Source organism: Geotrypetes seraphini, chromosome 4 (assembly GCF_902459505.1).
Source record: "Geotrypetes seraphini chromosome 4, aGeoSer1.1, whole genome shotgun sequence".
Lineage (NCBI taxonomy): Eukaryota > Metazoa > Chordata > Amphibia > Gymnophiona > Dermophiidae > Geotrypetes > Geotrypetes seraphini.
Window position 1 is genome coordinate 200,449,315 of NC_047087.1, and position 17,856 is coordinate 200,467,170.

At 44.1% G+C, this 17,856-nt stretch overlaps 1 protein-coding gene across 13 annotated transcripts in view; it reads right to left on the reverse strand.

The window, feature by feature from the left end:
• USP54 (ubiquitin specific peptidase 54) overlaps positions 1 to 17,856 on the reverse strand; it is a 312,165-nt gene that overhangs the window by 86,708 nt on the left and 207,601 nt on the right. For 12 of the 13 annotated variants that reach the window (XM_033941395.1, XM_033941394.1, XM_033941402.1 and 9 more), the window contains 2 exons: positions 11,546 to 11,714; positions 3,233 to 3,403 (listed from right to left, as the gene is read on the reverse strand). In XM_033941395.1, the coding sequence (XP_033797286.1) occupies positions 3,233 to 3,403; positions 11,546 to 11,714 (340 nt within the window). The remainder of the gene's footprint in view (positions 1 to 3,232; positions 3,404 to 11,545; positions 11,715 to 17,856) is intronic. The other variant, XM_033941403.1, reaches the window with a different exon arrangement.

A 17,856-nucleotide genomic window follows, 5' to 3' on the forward strand; every position in this document is an offset into this window, starting at 1 on the left:
TCAGTCTCTGTGTTCATGGATGGCTGTTAAAGTCAAATTTTCTGAGCACAAAACCCACTTGACCATTATGAACTATAGTAGGGAGATATATATTCAGTTGCTTTGCCATGGTATTTGCTAGGAGTTTAGGAGCATCTTGATTTAAAAGTGAAATGGGACAATAGGATCCCACCTGCCAAGGATCTTTCCCTGGTTTGGGCAGAAGGACAATTGCTAGATTAAGTCTGTGAACTATATGATACCTTTCCTCTGCATTGAAAAGAAAGTATAAGGGCTTTTTAACCAGATCTAACATGATTTTATAGTACTCCGGGTCAAACCCATCAGGGCCTGGTGCCTTCGCTAACTTTAAACGCTTAATGCCATTTCCGATTTCTTCTTCAGAGATTAGTGCATTTAATTTAGACAATTGTTCTAGGGAGAGCAATTGTCTAGGTCTAGGTCTAGGTCCTGAAAAAAGCCATTCCATACTTTTTCTTCTAGGTCTCAGTAGGCATATAATGCACTATACTATTTCACAAACTATTCCATAATTTGATATTCTGACATATATTTCTTCCCTTGTACATCTGTGATTGATATTATCACTTGTCTTTTCTTATATAGGTGAATAGGTTATTAAGTAGTCATCCAGTTTTCCCTTCCCACCTGTGAAGCTTATATCTGTGGTAATAAATATCTTGGGAAGCTCTTTGGTTTAATACACCACTGAACTTGTTTCATACTTCAGATATTTTTTGCTTGGTTCCCTCATCCAGTCTGGACATATGATCCCTACATAAGATAGTTAGTTGGTCTGCCAGCTGTAGTATCTCAACCTCCATCTCCCTCCATAATCTTTTTGTGTAGGCTAGAAAAAATTTGACCCCCCTCATTACAGCTTTGGAGGCCTCCTAGTATATTACAGGGGGTGGAAGGGGACATACACAGATGGATCAGAAACTGACTGGCGAACAGGAAACAGAGGGTAGGAGTAAAGGGACACTATTCTGACTGGAAAGGGGTCACGAGTGGGGTCCCACAAGGGTCAGTGCTGGGACCACTGCTATTCAATATATTTATTAATGACCTGGAAACAGGGACAAAGTGTGAAGTTATAAAATTTGCGGATGACACAAAACTCTCCGGTAAGTTTAGATCTGTAGAGGAATGTAAAGAACTTCAAAGGGACCTGAACAAACTGAGTGAGTGGGCAAATAAATGGCAGATGAGCTTCAATGTAGAGAAATGTAAAGTTATGCACATAGGGAAAGGGAACCCGATGTACAACTACACGATGGGGGGGATGGTACTGTGGGAAGGCAACCTAGAAAAGGACTTGGGGGTTTTGGTGGATAGAACAATGAAACCGGCGGCACAGTGCGCAGCGGCCTCAAAAAAGGCGAACAGAATGTTAGGCATTATCAAAAAAGGTATCACTACCAGAACCAAGGAAGTTATCCTCCCACTGTATAGGGCGATGGTGCGACCGCATCTGGAGTACTGCGTTCAGTACTGGTCGTCGTACCTTAAGAAGGATATGGCGATTCTCGAGAGGGTCCAGAGGAGAGCGACAAAAATGATAAAGGGCATGGAAAACCTCTCATGCTGAGAGGCTGGAGAAGCTGGGGCTCTTTTCCCTGGAAAAGCGGAGACTTAGAGGGATATGATAGAAACTTATAAGATCATGAAGGGTATAGTGAAGGTAGAGAGGGCCAGATTCTTCAGACTGGCGGGGGCAACAAAAACTAGAGGGCACTCAAAAAAATTGAAGGGAGATAGGTTCAGAACAAATGCTAGGAAGTTCTTCTTCACACAGAGGGTGGTGGACACCAGGAATACGCTTCCAGAGGAGGTGGTAGAGCAGAGTACGACTTTGGGGTTCAAAAGGGGATTGGACGAGTTCCTGAAGGAAAAGGGGATCCAGGGGTACAATTAGAGGGTTACTATACAGTACAAAAGGCTGTAAAGTAATAGAATAGTAGAGTAATAGATCACTACAGGTCATTGACCTGGGGGGCCACCGCGGGAGCGGACTGCTGGGCATGATGGACCTATGGTCTGACTCGGCAGAATCAATGCTTATGTGCTTATATCATTAGCTTGCAAAGTGGTGGTGTAGGACAGTGTCCCCAAACCATATGTCTTTTTCTGTGCCCTGGACCAATCAGAAATGCTTAGTTAAAGTGTGAACAGAGGACCAGGTCAGAGCTTGCAGATGTCTAGTATCAGCACTGAATGAAGTTTGTATTGAAGATGTGATTGAGCGCAATCTGTGTGCACTGATTGTGCCAGGATGTGGCTGACTTGCTTTTGGTGTAACAGAAATTGATGCAACATGAAATCCATATGGAGATGGTTTGTTTATAAGCTGGTTGACCCAGGTTGGCTGGGTAGTAAGTCTTGAAAAGCTGATTGGTATGACTTAGGGCTGCAGTTTCTCCGAGGTAAAAAGGAGTGCTCACCTGCAGTCCAGAGTAGGAAGCGCTGCGCCGCCAGAAAGGCATGTGGAGGAGGGAAGAATGATGGAAATCTGAACATTATTTTACTCTGTGCATTGGTGATTTAAAGATTGGAATTAAAGAGAAATTGCAGGTTCCTTTATAAAGACAGATTGAATTAAAAGAGAGACTACTTTATTTATTAGCTAGTTTCCATAGTATATATGAAAGCTTTTCCACATAGTTTTTAAAACTTTCTGCCAGAGAGAAAACTTCTGATTACCGTGTTACTTCAAGGGACTATTTGAAGCAGTCCCCTAAGAATCAAAATTATATAGAGAAGAAAACCCCCAAGTAACCTTCTTTTTGAGAAATTCTGAGAGGAGAGGAGATTTCTCTGTGTAAGTGAACATTATTTTGTTTTGTGCTTTGGTGATTTAAAGATTGGGATAAAAGAGAAATTGTAAGTTCCTTTATAAAGATACTTTGAATGACATTGTATGGGACTGGTTAATAACTTAAGCAATGGAACTAAACAAGAATTGAGGGCATGTCTCATTCAAATTCCAGAAACCAGTCTCTTCATGTAAATGAACAAGTATGCGCAGGTGAAGCTTAAGCTGTGTCAGCTGTGTGGATAAGATTCCAATCTGAAATTTTATCAGCCTAATACCTATAAAACACCCCACATTCATACTGAAATAAATAACCCTGATAAATTAGAACAGTTACTGATTTAGTTATAGCTTTTTTATGTCAGAGTAAACGCAAGACTAAAATCATCTTTATCTTTCAGATTCTCTTTTCACTACCTGTGTCCCTGCTGCTCTGGGAAGCGGCGTCAGTCTCCACATTGCAGATCACAGTACCCTGAGAGTCAGAGGAGAAGTGGCTGACCATAGATTCATGGTGTGAGTACTTATAGTGATAACTGTCTGTTGACGAGTCTGTTCTGGTGTCACTCGAGATGGATGGCTCCCTCCCTATTGGAGGAAGCAGTGTCAGTGTTTCCATGTAAGTTGTATTTACATTTTATAACAGAACAAACAAATATATAAAGCCGCATGCAGAGAGCAGAGAAACAGAATAAGCAAGAAACACGGAAAGACAGGAACAGAAAATATAAGGCAATAGAAAGACACAAAAGACACAGAGAACGTTATTACTTTCATTTCATAGGCCATACAATTGTCAAGCAACCTGGAAACAGTATGCAAGAGCTCCAGACAAAGGAAGATCAAACCATTTGTCCCACAACATAAGATACCTACAAGTTGTCCACATAGAATAACCACCCATCACAACAGCAAATGCATTATATATGCATTGTGCCACTGCAGAAACTTACCATGACACAGATATTTAATTGCATATCTATTTTACATGCAGTATGGACAGGATGAGCCTTTGTTTCTGTCTTTCAATAGATCTTGAATGCTATCCTTTAAAATTAAGGCTAAAATATTATCGCCACAATAAATCCTTGTTAATATAAGATGATGACAGTAGGCAGCAATTTTACTTTTAAATAGATACGTGATCTTATTTGATGCAAAGCCAAGAGAGACTGCATTCTCTCACAGTTAAGACGCACCAATTTTGCAACTTGACAGCAATTTACAAAAACGTATTCAGATTCCAAACCAGAATCACTGTTATAATTCCTTTAATAGTTCTACTTTTTAAACAATATAACCATGTAAAAGAAAAGAACGCTGAACGTTTTCCCTTCACCATTAAGAGACAATTTCAAAGCTATTTCTACAAACCTGCATGAATCAGCTGTCTGAGAATCACCCTCTCTCAATCTGGCCAAAACTCTGTGTGCTATTCCATAACACACAAACTTTTAGTTGCATTAAGATGAGGCATTCTTGGTGCCATGTTTAGGTCAGGAGAAGAAAACAATGAAATAAGATTGCATAAATGTTACTTCCTATGAAAAAGTACAGTGGTACCTTGGATTACGAGCATAATCCGTTCCAGGAGCATACTCGTAATCCAAAATGCTCGTTTATCAAAGCGAGTTTCCCCATAGAAAATAATGGAAACTCACTTTGATGCGTTCCCCTCCCCCCCCCCAAGAACTGGCATTGCTACCCTCGAAGACCCCACCTGCGATCCGGCACCCACCCTGCGATCCGGCACCCCCCAATGCGATTGGGCATCCCCCCGCCTCGATCCAGCACCCCCTTGACGCGATTGGGCACCCCCCACCATGATCCGACACCCCCCACCATGATTGGGCACCCCCCTGCCATGATCCGACACCCTCCCGCCACGATTGAGCACCTCCATCACGATCCGACGCCCCCCCGCCATGATCCGACACCCCCCCCGACATGATTGGGCACCCCCCCGCCACGACCCGACACCCCCCCCGCCGCTTCTTACCCTCATCTGGGCCGACAACTTGCTCATGACTCTTATGATGTCATACAGAGCATCTGCTACATAATTCGTTCCAGAAAGGATCATCTGAGGGTCTCTGTCTTCCTCTTAGGCAGGGATCCGATATAGCTGAGTGTGGCAAACACTTGCCACAAAGGAAACTGCAACTGCCACTTTAATTCCTAAGGCTAAAGCTTCAAATTGTCTCTTGAAAACCACATCTACCTTGCGATCCTGAGTATCCTTCAATATCATACCTCTTTCTCTGGGCAAAGAAGTCCACTTGGTGGCCTGTACTACCAGCGAATCCACATTCAGTTGATCAAACAGCAGTTGAAAATCTGGAGCCATGGGGTAAAGCTTGGCCATAGTCTTGGCCACTCGCAGGGACCCCTCTGGAGACTCCCAGTTGTCAGTGAATAGCTTCATGATATCAGGATGTGAGGGAATGAATGTGATTGGAGTCACTGAGCTGCTCATAATTGAGCACTGAGGTGGTGGGCTGGCAGAAATTCCAGCTGCAATGCAATTCACATAGCAAATTAGCTATTATGCCCGGAAGCACTGATACCTTGAACAGCTGCTGCACCGTGGAGTCTTCCCCCTGGTCCATAGCCACCACAGATTCTTATTTGCTGGTCTTATTCAAAGAATCAGACTCTGCCAGGAAAATTGCATCCTGGGACAATAGGGGCATGGAATCAGACCTTCCATTCTCCCAGTCGATGTCAGACTGGACATCCTGGTCCAGCTCTAGGTCTTCAACTGCATGTGGCATGGGCCGAGGACTAATCCCCGGTGCCGCCACATGTGTTGTGCCTCGAGCAGATGCTAGGGGGATCCCAGCAGTTTAAATAAGCATTTCACATCAGTCTCACAAAATCCAGGGTGAAGCACAGGGGTCTTGTGACCATGACAGGGACTCCCTGAGGATCCCTCCTGGGTTACGTGGCATTCACATATCTGCACTTAGCCAAATTTCTTTCAGAGGGCTCCGGAACGGGCCTCTTCCCCTGGGATTGCACTTCTTGCAAATCACCAGTCCTGGAGGAGGCTGAGCCCAAGGTTTCTGCTCCTCCCCCGAGTGTCCCATAGCACATGGATGCTTCTCTGCTGACCATCCAGCACAAACCTGGCATGATACGGGGGAAAAAAGCATGAGAGGTCCATTGCTATCGATTTTAAGCAAAATTGTCTGGTTTTGATGCAGATGGAAGCTTTAGAAAAAAATATTGTTTAAATTCCAAGATGGCAACAAATTCATGCCACAAACGGCCCAGGGGGTTCCCTCTTAAGTTCAAAAACTACAGGGAAAGGGGTTTTGGAGGAGGGGGATCCTAGCGCTGGCCCCATAAACCCTGCAATTTCAGTTTTACAGACCCTCCCATTTTTTCCATAGGCTATAAAGCCTTACTCATTGTACAATGTGGTGCCTGGCTGCCTCAGCTCAGAAGTGCAGCTGCAGCTGGAACTAATAGAGAACTCTGCCTCACAAGTAGGCTCTATGAGCTTGGTCTTTAGGCTTACAGTTGAACCAATGTCAGACTGAGCCACAACCCCTGGAAACTCTCTCACTGCAACAGCTTTTCTACAGCATCCATTCTGTCGCATCCTGCTTTACCTCTTAACTGATGACATGAGATCGAATGTCAGTCTTCCCCATAATTTCGCAATGCCACTGAAGAATCTTTGGGACAATGATCATTCCCCTGGGACAAGCTGCTGCCTGCTGAGGTAGTCGTACTGGACATTGTTCATTCCCACTACATATGCTGCTGTTATTATTTGCAGGTGGGTTTCCACCCACCAGACCAACAATTTTGCTTCCAGATTAATATAAAGACTTTTGGTGCCCTCTTGCCTGTTTACATACGCTACTGCAGTCGCATTGTCCGAGAACACACCAACTGCTTTGCCTTTCAGCAGTGCCTGGACTTAGCAGAGAGCCAGTCAAATGGCTCTCACCTTCAGCCTGTTGAAGGACCATGTTTTCTGCAATGGAAGCCATTGTCCTTTTACTGGTTGACCCTCACAAATGCCCCCCACCCCAGCAGTAAAGACAGGCATCCATTGTTAGGATCACCCACGCCTTTATGTGGAGCAGCAGGCCTCTGGATAATGACTCTGGCCGGACCCACATTTTAAGCTCCGTCATGCCTCCCGTCCTTCTGGAGTGAATCCACCTGAGGAGACCAGTGTGCTAGCAGAAAGGTCTGCAGGGAGTGCAGATGAGCCCTTGCCCATGGAATCACCTCTATGGTCGCCACCATGGATCCCAATACCCGCATGTTTTGGGGCATCCATAGGTGCCGGCCCTCCAGACATGGTAAATGGGCTTGTTGTGCCACTGGGGCTTGTGTGCATCTGAGAAGCTGAAAGTTATGACATTGGTAGTTTCACTACCAGCAGGGTTTCTCAAGTCAGACACCATTACTTTAATGAAGGTGCAGGATACAATGGCTAACCCAAAAGGCAGTGTTGTGATTTGAAAATGCTGCTCTAATACATGGAACCTGAGAGAATTGGGAATATAGGGATGTGCAAATAAGCCTCTGTCAGATCCAACAAGGTCAAAAATTTGCCCGGAGCTACCGAGAGAATGACTAATCTCACAGTATCCATCAGGAATCTGAGAAATTTCAAGGCCATATTCAAGTTCCGCTGTGTGTGTGTGTGTGTGTGTGTGTAGGGGGGGGTGTCAGGTCGGGGATTTTAGTGCAGCGGGAGAGTGTGGGCATCTCTTCCACTGCTGGAGGGTGGGGGAGCGTGTCAGTCACGGCAGAGATTTTAATGTAGCGGGAGAGTGTGAGCATCTCTCCCGCTGCAGGGGGGGGGGGGTCTGGTCAGTCGAGGCAGGGATTTTATTGCAGTGGGAGAGTGTGGGCATTTCTTCCGCTGCTGGAGGAGGGGGGGGTTGGGTCAGTGATTTTAGTGCAGGGATTTTAGTGCAGCGGGAGAGAATGAACATCTCTCCCGCTGTTGTGTTTTGGGGTTTTTTTTTTCTTGGCGTGTTTTTTTCTGCGCATGTGCCTATTGCTGTCATCAGTGATGTGCACATGTAAATTTAGCAAATCTTTGCTGCTGTCCACTGACATTATTTGCATGTGAGGATTTTGGTATTTTTTTTAAAAAGTCTCGCTTTTTTAAATTTGCTGTCAAAACGGCTGCGTTAGCTGACCGTAGCTTTTTAACGCAGGTTTTTGAAAATCCTGCCCTCAGTTCGCTTGCATTAGGAAAAGCTGGAGAGGACACTATAAGATGTGACTGACACCCTTCTACAATCAGTTTGCTAGCATGGATTGATCACCTAATGCACAGACTCATGTGCTTATGTAGCAGAAAAATATGATGATTTTTGCACAGGAGTAACTCTTGTGAGTTGAGAAGCTTCTAGCACAATATAATATGAATACTCCATCCCCAGAATATTCTTGCAAATTGAACATTTTTTCCAAAAATGAATGGGACTCTTCTGTAAAGACAATGAAACTGATGAGAAAGACATTTGTCAGTCACCGGAAATGGATTGATGTTAATGGCTTTTTTCAAAGAAGATCAAAGCAAGCCATATCTACAACACAACTAAATGCACCCCCATCAGTTGAGAATTGACTGCACTAGATGGTGCCAAAACTTTGTCTGTGCTAGAATTGTGACATTTTCTTATGTGCAGAGCTATTTTCTAACTCTTTGCACTTTGGAGTAGTGCCATTGTTACCATTTGTTGTGTTTAAAAGGTAGCCCTGTGAGGGAGTAAGTGATACTTGGCCAGGTTTCCATATGATCATTCCCTCACTGAGACTTAGAGTGAGTTATACCTTCTGAGCAAGAAGTAGGACTCAGATAGGAAGGTAGTTAAATGCTCTGAGGTACAACAGATCAGGGAGGCCTCGAATCTAGAAGTCTCCAAGTGAGTGGCAACTGAGGCTACAGTACCTGAGGGAAGTGGTCAGAGCTGAGTAGCTTCCCTGGGGTGGGAAACTGTGTTTAATTCTCAGCCTCTGAGGATTACATATGAGTAAGGAAAACTAATTCTGGAATGCTTTACCGCTTACACTAAGAGGTTTAGGTCCCTTTGCTTTATTCAGGAAAGCTCTGAAAATCTTCTTGTTTGCTAAACACTTTGGAAACTAACTACTCTAGTCCACTTTTCTTTGTCAAGTTTATGTATTATGCATTACATTACTGTTAACCGAGTTGAGCTCCTTTTGGTTGATGACTTGGTCTATAAAATTAAGTTTTAGTTTAGATAGTTTATGAAATACCTTGAATTGCATTCAGAAAATATTTGACTTTTGTGTATGTCCTACCAGGATCCAAGACGGTGTTAATAGCCACTGTGTTGGGCTAGGCTAGGAGCCAAACCCAGGGAGAATATTGACAGTGATATGTGAAAGAAACAGAGAAAAAGAGAGATTCTATTAGGGCTGGGTTAAAGCTTGTGAAGTAACCATGTTTGCACACGCTGAATTGTAAAAAATAAAGTTTTGTTTGTTTTTACTTGTAACCCCATGTGTATGATTATTTGTGAAGGCTCCAAGCCATACCCACAATCACATTACTACATGTGACTTGTTTTTTGATCCACATGGCTTACCAAATTCCTCTTGCTTAGATTTGTGCAACTGCAACAAAGACATTTGTGTTTTAGGTTGAGAAATCTCAGCTGAGACTGGCAACTTCTGCAAAGAATTATGCTGCTACCCTTTTATAATGAGTGTTTTAAAACCACTGTATGAGGGGATGACAAAACATTGACAGAACACGGTCTGCTGATCTGTGCAGGATTGGCACTGCATTAATAGCCTCTCTTTTGCTTCAACAATAGTCATGAAGCCAACTGTGGTTTATCTTTTGGAATTACATTTAACAGTCTTCTTCATCCAGAAATCTGTTGTACCTCAGAGCATTTGTTATCTTTCTCCTACAAGCTGGACAGGGCCTGAAGCCTGGTTTTATTTACACCATGGTACCAGGCATCCAAACAAAGCCATGGCAACTTTTTTCTTGCAAATAAATAAAGGAAAGAAATTAATAAACATGATGAAAACTAATATTGAAAAAAACTAGGAAAGAAAAGTCAGCAGAGCTGTGTTTCACATTTGTTTGGCAACACAGGAAAAACAAAATTGAAGAGACTGATATGACTGCTGCATATGGGGAAAGCTATGTGCGAGAGCTGATTACTTTTCAATGAGACTGCCTCTGGTTTTCTTTCCAAGATGACGACATGGCAGCACTGTGCTGGTTCTTATGAATCTCATACATCGATGTTTCCAAACCTGCAATTGGACTACTGTAGTCTTCATTGTTGGGTCACAGAAAGAGAAAAAAGCTTTGTTTGTTTCATTATAGCAGATGAGGAAGATGTGTCTTGTGAGAGTATGCCAGAGGTGTGTGATTGAATTTTGTGTTAAACTTGGAAAGAGTGATAATGAAACTCTTGAAAAGTTATGGCAAGCATAACTTAAATTTCAATCACACACTTCTGGCGTACTCTCACAGACGCATCTTCCTCATCTGCCATGATGAAACATACAAAGTTCTTCCTCTCACTGTGACCCAACAATGAAGACTATGGCAGTCCAAATTCAGGTTCAGAAATGTCAATGTATGAGCTTCACAGGAACCAGCAAAGCATTGCCATGTCTGCTTCTTGGAAAGAAAAACAGAGGCGGACTCATTACTTTTCAGTCAGACCTCATATACTCAGATCTTTCCATTAGTTTTGAGTTCTAGGACAGCTATTCCATCCTGATACTGTCACAAGATGTCACTCATGTGCCTGATTTTTGCCTGCTCATCTTGTCAATGACAGTTTGCTTCAGGAAGTCCATCACAATCTAATCATTATTTGTTGTTTAGATACTTAAAAGGACAAAATATTTCTCATTTTTCAACAAACCATTGATGCCTTTCTCAGGTGTTCATCTACAAAGAAAAGATCATATGCTTAATGAGTAGATTCTATGTATCTGACTTAATTTTAACAGACTAACAAGATGGAAGATTTGCTTGAAAACTGAGATGGAACTTCTAAGGATGAGGATTATGGAATGTGATACATTAAGGGCTCCTTTTACGAAGCCGCGCTAGTGGGTTTAATGCGCGTAACTTTTCCTCACGTGCTAACCCCCGCGCTGGCCGAAAAACTACCGCCTGCTCAAGAGGAGGCGGTAGCGGCTAGTGCTCCCAGCGGTTTAGCGCACGCTATTACACACATTAAACCGCTAACGCGCCTTTGTAAAAGGAGCCCTAAAAGTTTGACTGGCATGGCATTCTGTTTCTAGAACATTCATGTTGCTTTGGTATCAAGGCCCTGCAGCTAGCATTTGCACAGGGTTATCTGTCTCATGTGAGCAGTTAATAGGGTTTAATGCATGCTTGGCATATTAAGCAAGTTACTACAGAAGAAACCAATTTACTTGCAGCACCTGCAAGAGAGAAGTCCATATATTGCCTGTGTATTTCCTGTTAGTCCAACTTATCAAAAAAACCTGTTTTATTTGCTGTAACTAGATAAAGTTGGTTTAGATAAAGTTGGTATGAATTTTAAAGCAATGTGCTTAAAATGCTCAGTAAACTGACAAGCATTTATTTTAAAACAGTGTTTTCTAATTACACATTTTTTCCATTTTGGAAATTAATGTAGAATGGCCTCATAGCAAAATGTAAGAAAAGAAAACCCCCACAATAGAGGGAAGCGAGAATATGTTTTCAATGAAGATGTTTACCTGAGTCTTCACTATCATAGCAGATCTTCTTATACTGCCGGACATTCATTTGAGATGAGGCATCCAATACTGTCACTGGAGTTCCCCTTGGGTCTGCATAAAGCAGTAGTAAGGGCTGGTAATGACCCTTAATGCACTTGGTCACAACATCTTTCCATCTAGAACCTATCTGCATCAAAATAAGAAAGAGCCTCTGTATTTGTGATAAATATTCCAACACTACTTCCTATAACATTTATTTATGGTGCATGCATTATTTCAGTATCTGTTTACTCTCTTTCTAGGGCTACAGCTTCAGGTAGATTTCACAGGAACAGTTAAAAAATTCTGCAACCAAGTTTCTGAAATTTTGGAGCTGCATATTATTTTTCCAAGTACTTTTATTTCCTATTATAACAAGAAAACAATTTTCCAACCTTATCTCTATGTAATGCTTTATTCTTTTGACCTGAGGAAAAAAGGAATGCAAGTGTCTATATAAAGGGATGGAAAAGAAAATGATTGAAATGAGATCTCTATAACTAGGAAGAGGAGCAAAGATCTGGAATTAGGGAAGGAGAAATTACAACAGGGAAGAGAGAGGGAGAGAAGACTAAGGGTGGGAAGAAGTGAGATATGGATGGGGAGGGGTAAAAAAAAGAGGAGAGGTCCAGAGAAAGGGAGGGAAGAAGAAAGTAGGCAGGGCTGGTGTAAAGATTCTAAGTGCTCTTCAATTTTAGTCCATTCTACCTCAATTAACTGCTGTCCCTAACCCTTCCCCTCAAGATTTTTATAAACAAACTCATCATGATTACCCCACCAACCCATCCACTAAAATGACCCTATATAAAAGGAATTTCATATATTATTTTATATACTGTATATCTACATAATAATGATAATTGACAAAAGCCCTCTCTATGGGTAAATGTACCCAGTGATGGTTGTGCAGGTGTGTGTGGCTGTTAAGACTTATTTATTTGCCTCCAATGAACTGCCTAGTTTGTCTAATGGTTAGGCTGAAGAAAGTACACAAGAGGGAAATAGGTAACACAAAAGTCCATAGTGCAAAGGGAGTGTAAAAGGCTACAGATGCGGCAAACAGGCAGAGTCACAACCACAAGGCAGCAACTTTATTACAAGTCCTGACACAGCCTGTGTTTCGGCGATTGCCTGCGTCAGGGGTCAAAATGTTAGAACATAAGAACATTAAGAATTACCATGCTGGAACAGACCAAAGGTCCATCAAGCCCAGTATCTTGTTTCCAACAGTGGCCAACCCAGGTCCCAAGTACCTAGCTAGATCTCAAGTACGAAAACAGATTTTATGCTGCTTATCCTAGGAATAAGCAGTGGATTTCTCCAAGCCATCTCAAGTGTTGTGCATCAGCATCAATTGCAAGAAGATAATAATGTAGGAGCTGCCCTCCAATATTCAGAAATGAGTGACATATCCAAATCCTTAGCAACTTAGCCTTCTATGTAAGAACATAATAATAGCCTTACTGGGTCAGATCAATGGTACATCAAGCCCAGTAGCCCATTCTCACGGTGGTCAATCCAGGTCACTAGTACCTGGCCAAAATCCAAAGAGTAGCAATATTCCATGCTATCGATCCAGGGTAAGCAAAGGCTTCCCCCATGTCTTAATTATAGACTATGGACTAGAGAGTTGCGCGGGGACAGAAATCCCACCCGTCCCCACCCGCCCCCGCCAAAGTCCCACCCATCACCACCCGTCCCCGCGAGGAATCCCACCCGTCCCCACCCGTCCCCGTGAGGAATCCCTCCGTCCCCACCCGTCCCCGCGAGGAATCCCCTCCGTCCCCACCCGTCCCTGCGAGGAATCCCCTCCGTCCCCACCCGTCCCCGCGAGGAATCCCCTCCGTCCCCGCTACTGAATTAAAGGCTCTGGTAGAAACCCATTTACAAATAAGCAAAAAGACTTTATTAATTTGAAAATATTAATTGGGAAGAATACACACTTTGTAAACGGGTTTCTACCAGAGCCTCTAATGTTTATAAATTTTTATCAACACAACTAATATACTACTTTATCCTGTAGCAAAAAAAAAGAAATAGAATTCTTTTCCTACCTTTGTTGCCTGGTTTCTGCTTTCCTCATGTTCTCATTCAATTCCTTCCATCCACTGTCTCTCTTCCTTCTGCATCTTCCATTTGCTCTGTTACTGTGCCTCTCCCTTTCTTCCCCCTTCCAAATTGGTCTGGCACCCATCTTCTTCTCCCCGCTCCCCCCATAGTCTGGCATCTGTCTTCTTCCCTGCCAGCATCTTCTCCCTACTCTCTCTTCCTCATTTCCTTTCAGTGTCCTTCTCCCCCCCATCTTCCCCATGTCCTTTCAGCGTCCTTCTCCCTCTCTGTCTTCCCCATGGCCTTTCAGCGTCCTTCTCCACCCCTTTGTCTTCCCCATGTGCTTTCAGCATCCTTCTCCCCCTCTGTCTTCCACAAGTGCTTTCAGAGTCCTTCCCCCCCCGCCCTTCCCATGGCCTTTCATCGTCCTTCTCCACCCCTTTGTATTCCCCCATGTGCTTTCAGCGTCCTTCTCCCTCCTCTGTCTTCAAGTGCTTTCAGAGTCCTTCCCTCCTCCTCCTGCCTTCACCATGGCCTTTCAGCGTCCTTCTCCCCCCCTCCTTCTCTACCGCCCCGGGTGCAGCACAGCCGGCCAGGTCCCCTTACTTTTGTGGCACTTCCCCGACCAACCGACAACAGCCCCGGTCTGACAAACCTCCCTGCCCTTAACCGCGAATCTAAATTACCTTCTTACAGCTGCTGTAAGAAGGTAATTTAGATTCGCGGCTACAGGGCAGGGAGGATTGTCGGACCCGGGCTGTTATCGGTCGGTCGGGGAAGTGCCACAAAAGTAAGGGGACCTGGCCGGCTGTGCTGCAACCGGGGTGGGGCAGGGCGGGGCAGGGCGGACCGCCCCCCTCCCTTGGTAGCCACTCGAACCGCGAGGCTACTCTCCTTCTCCTTACCTGCCCTGCCTGCAGCACAGAGCCGAACGGAAGTCTTCCCGACGTCAGCGCTGACGTCGGAGGGAGGGAGGGCTTTGTTTAAGCCCTCCCTCCCTCCGACGTCAGCGCTGACGTCGGGAAGACTTCCGTTCGGCTCTGTGCTGCAGGCAGGGCAGGTAAGGAGAAGAAGAGCCGCGCGACTGAGTACATCCAGCCCCGCAGGAGCCACGCGACCCTCGGAGGCGTCCCCATGGGATCCCCGCGACCCTAGGGGGCATCTCCACGGGATCCCCGCGACCCTAGGGGCATCCCCACGGGATCCCCGTGACCCGAAGGGGGAACCCGCGGGATGCCCGCGGGTCCCGCGGGATTCCCCTCGTCCCCGTTCCCGTGCAGCTCTCTACTATGGACTTAAGACCTTCTCCACCCCTAAATATGCCTACTTTGGAGTTAGGCACCATTAGGCGCTATGTGATTAGGCACTTATCTTTTGTAGAACTGCACCTAAGATGATAAGTGCCTATAACCCAATTAAATTTTTTATTTTTTTTCAATTATGACATCCTGCTTAGATGCCTCAATTCTATTAGCATTTCTGGACAGGTTCTACACTGATTTACAGGCTTCTTAAAAAAGCACACTTACCAGGTACACAGTGAAGGAACCTTCTCTCAATCTTGATGTAACCCATGTGGAGTTCCACAGGGCTCACCTCTCTCCCCGTCACTATTCAATGTCTACATGGCATCATTGAACATATGTTATCTGACTTAAAATTGAAATCGCATATATACATAGATGACATTACAATTATCATTCCCATAACCTCACTGATGCAAGAGACAGACAACTCACCTCATCTGTTCTCACTAAAGTAGAACAATGGACTACACAATTTAATTAAAACTGAAATCAGAAAAAACCAAGATTTTCTTGGCAAGTCCTAATTACAAGATAATGAATACCTCGTTGAGATTAAACGGGTTAGACATAAGAACATAAGCAATGCCTCTGCTGGGTCAGACCTGAGGTCCATCATGCCCAGCAGTCCGCTCACGCGGCGGCCCAACAGGTCCAAGACCTCTGCAGTAATCCTCTATCTATACTCCTCTATCCCCTTTTCCAGCAGGAAATTGTCCAATCCTTTCTTGAACCCCAGTACCGTACTCTGCCCTATTGCGCTCTCTGGAAGCGCATTCCAGGTGTCCACCACACGTTGGGTGAAGAAAAACTTCCTAGCATTTGTTTTGAATCTGTCCCCTTTCAACTTTTCCGAATGCCCTCTTGTTCTTTTATTTGTTGAAAGTTTGAAGAATCTGTCCTTCTCCACTTTCTCTATGCCCTTCATGATCTTGTAAGTCTCTATCATATCCCTCTAAGTCTCCTCTTCTCCAGGGAATAGAGACCCAGTTTCTCCAATCTCTCAGCGTATGAAAGGTTTTCCATCCCCTCTATCAGACGCGTCGCTCTCCTCTGAACCCTTTCGAGTAACATCATGTCCTTCTTTAGGTACGGCGACCAATATTGGACGCAGTACTCCAGATGCGGACGCACCATCGCCCGATACAATGGCAGGATTACTTCTTTCGTTCTGGTTGTAATACCCTTCTTGATTATGCCTAGCATTCTGTTTGCCTTCTTAGCGGTCGCTGCGCACTGTGCCGTCGGCTTCATTGTCATGTCCACCATTACCCCCAAGTCCCTTTCTTGGGTACTCTCATTTAATAACATCCCTCCCATCGTATAGTTGTACCTTGGGTTTCTGTTTCTCACATGCAATACTTTACATTTCTCAACGTTGAACTTCATCAGCCTATCTTGTCGCCTATTCCCCTAGTTTATTCAAGTCCCTTTGCAATTCTTCGCAGTCCTCTTTAGTCCGAGCTCCACTAAATAGTTTGGTGTTGTCCGCAAACTTTACTATCTCACACTTCGTCCTTGTTTCTAGATCATTTATGAATATATTAAATAGCAGCGGTCCGAGCACCGAGCCCTGCGGGATCCCACTCGTGATCCTCCTCCAGTCCGAGTAGTGGCCCTTCACTCAACCCTCCATTTCCTACCCGCCAACCAGTTTCTGATCCATCTATGTACGTCTCCTTCCACCCCATGGTTCTTCAGTTTCCGGAGTAGGCGTTCATGGGGCACCTTGTCAAAGGCTTTTTGGAAATCTAGATATATGATGTCTATGGGGGTCTCCTTTGTCCATCTGTTTGTTAATTCCAATTAACTCTATACCTCCAAAATCCTTGGAGTCATCCTGGACAGATACTTGACTTTTGAAGACCATACTAATACTCAGGTTAAAAAATGTTTTTCCACCTTATGGAAACTTCGGACCATCAAACACTATTTTGACGTCCTCTCTTTTTGACTACTGGCTCAATCTCTGATCTTAAGCATCTTAGATTACTGCAACATTAGATACTTGGGGTCCTTTAAGAAAACCATCAAATGATTGAGAGTCATTCAGAACGCTGTCGTCTGTCTCCCCCCCTCCTTTATGGTCTCAAAAAATTTATGGTCTCAAAAAATTAGACCATGTAAGCCCATATTACAAAAAACTGCACTGGCTGCTGATGGAAGCACAGGTCATTTTCAAGTTTGCCTGTCTCTGCTTCAAAACCATAACAGGTTCATCCCCAATCTACATGTCGCACCATTTCGAATTTCCAGGCCCCACTTGCACACGTAGTGCCTATCTGTTTGCCTTTCCATCCTTGAAGGGCTGTATCTACAAAAGATTCCTTGATAGATCTCTATCATTCCAAGCAGGCAAATGGAATAAATGCCTAACCACCTTCATCTCAAATGCACCCACCTACCAAACCTTCAGGAAATCAATTAAAACCTATCTCTGATAAATTTATTTGACTCCTTTACTGCCCTATTGAATCTTTGAAATGCTTCCGGATAAATCTTGATTATCTTGGCATGCTAATGTAATTTGAATGTCCTTTTCTGTAACATCGCTTTCTGTATACAGTCTCTTCCTCTGTAAATCGCTCTGAACTACTTGTGGTATTGCGGTATACAAAAATAAAGTTGTTATTATTATTATTACTATTACTACTAAGTCTATCCCCTTCAGTACCTTGAATATTTTGATCATGTCCCTTCTCAATCTCCTCTGTTCAAGGGAGAAGAGGCTCATTTTCTCTAATCTTTTGCTGTACGGCAGTTCCTCCAACCCCTTAACCATCTTAGTAGCTCTTCTCTGGACCCTTTCGAGTAGTACCGTGTCCTTTTTCATGTATGGCGACCAGTGCTGGACGAAGTACTCCAGGTGAGGGCTCACCATGGCCTGGTACAGTGGCATGATAACCTTCTCCGATCTGTTCGTGATACCCTTCTTTA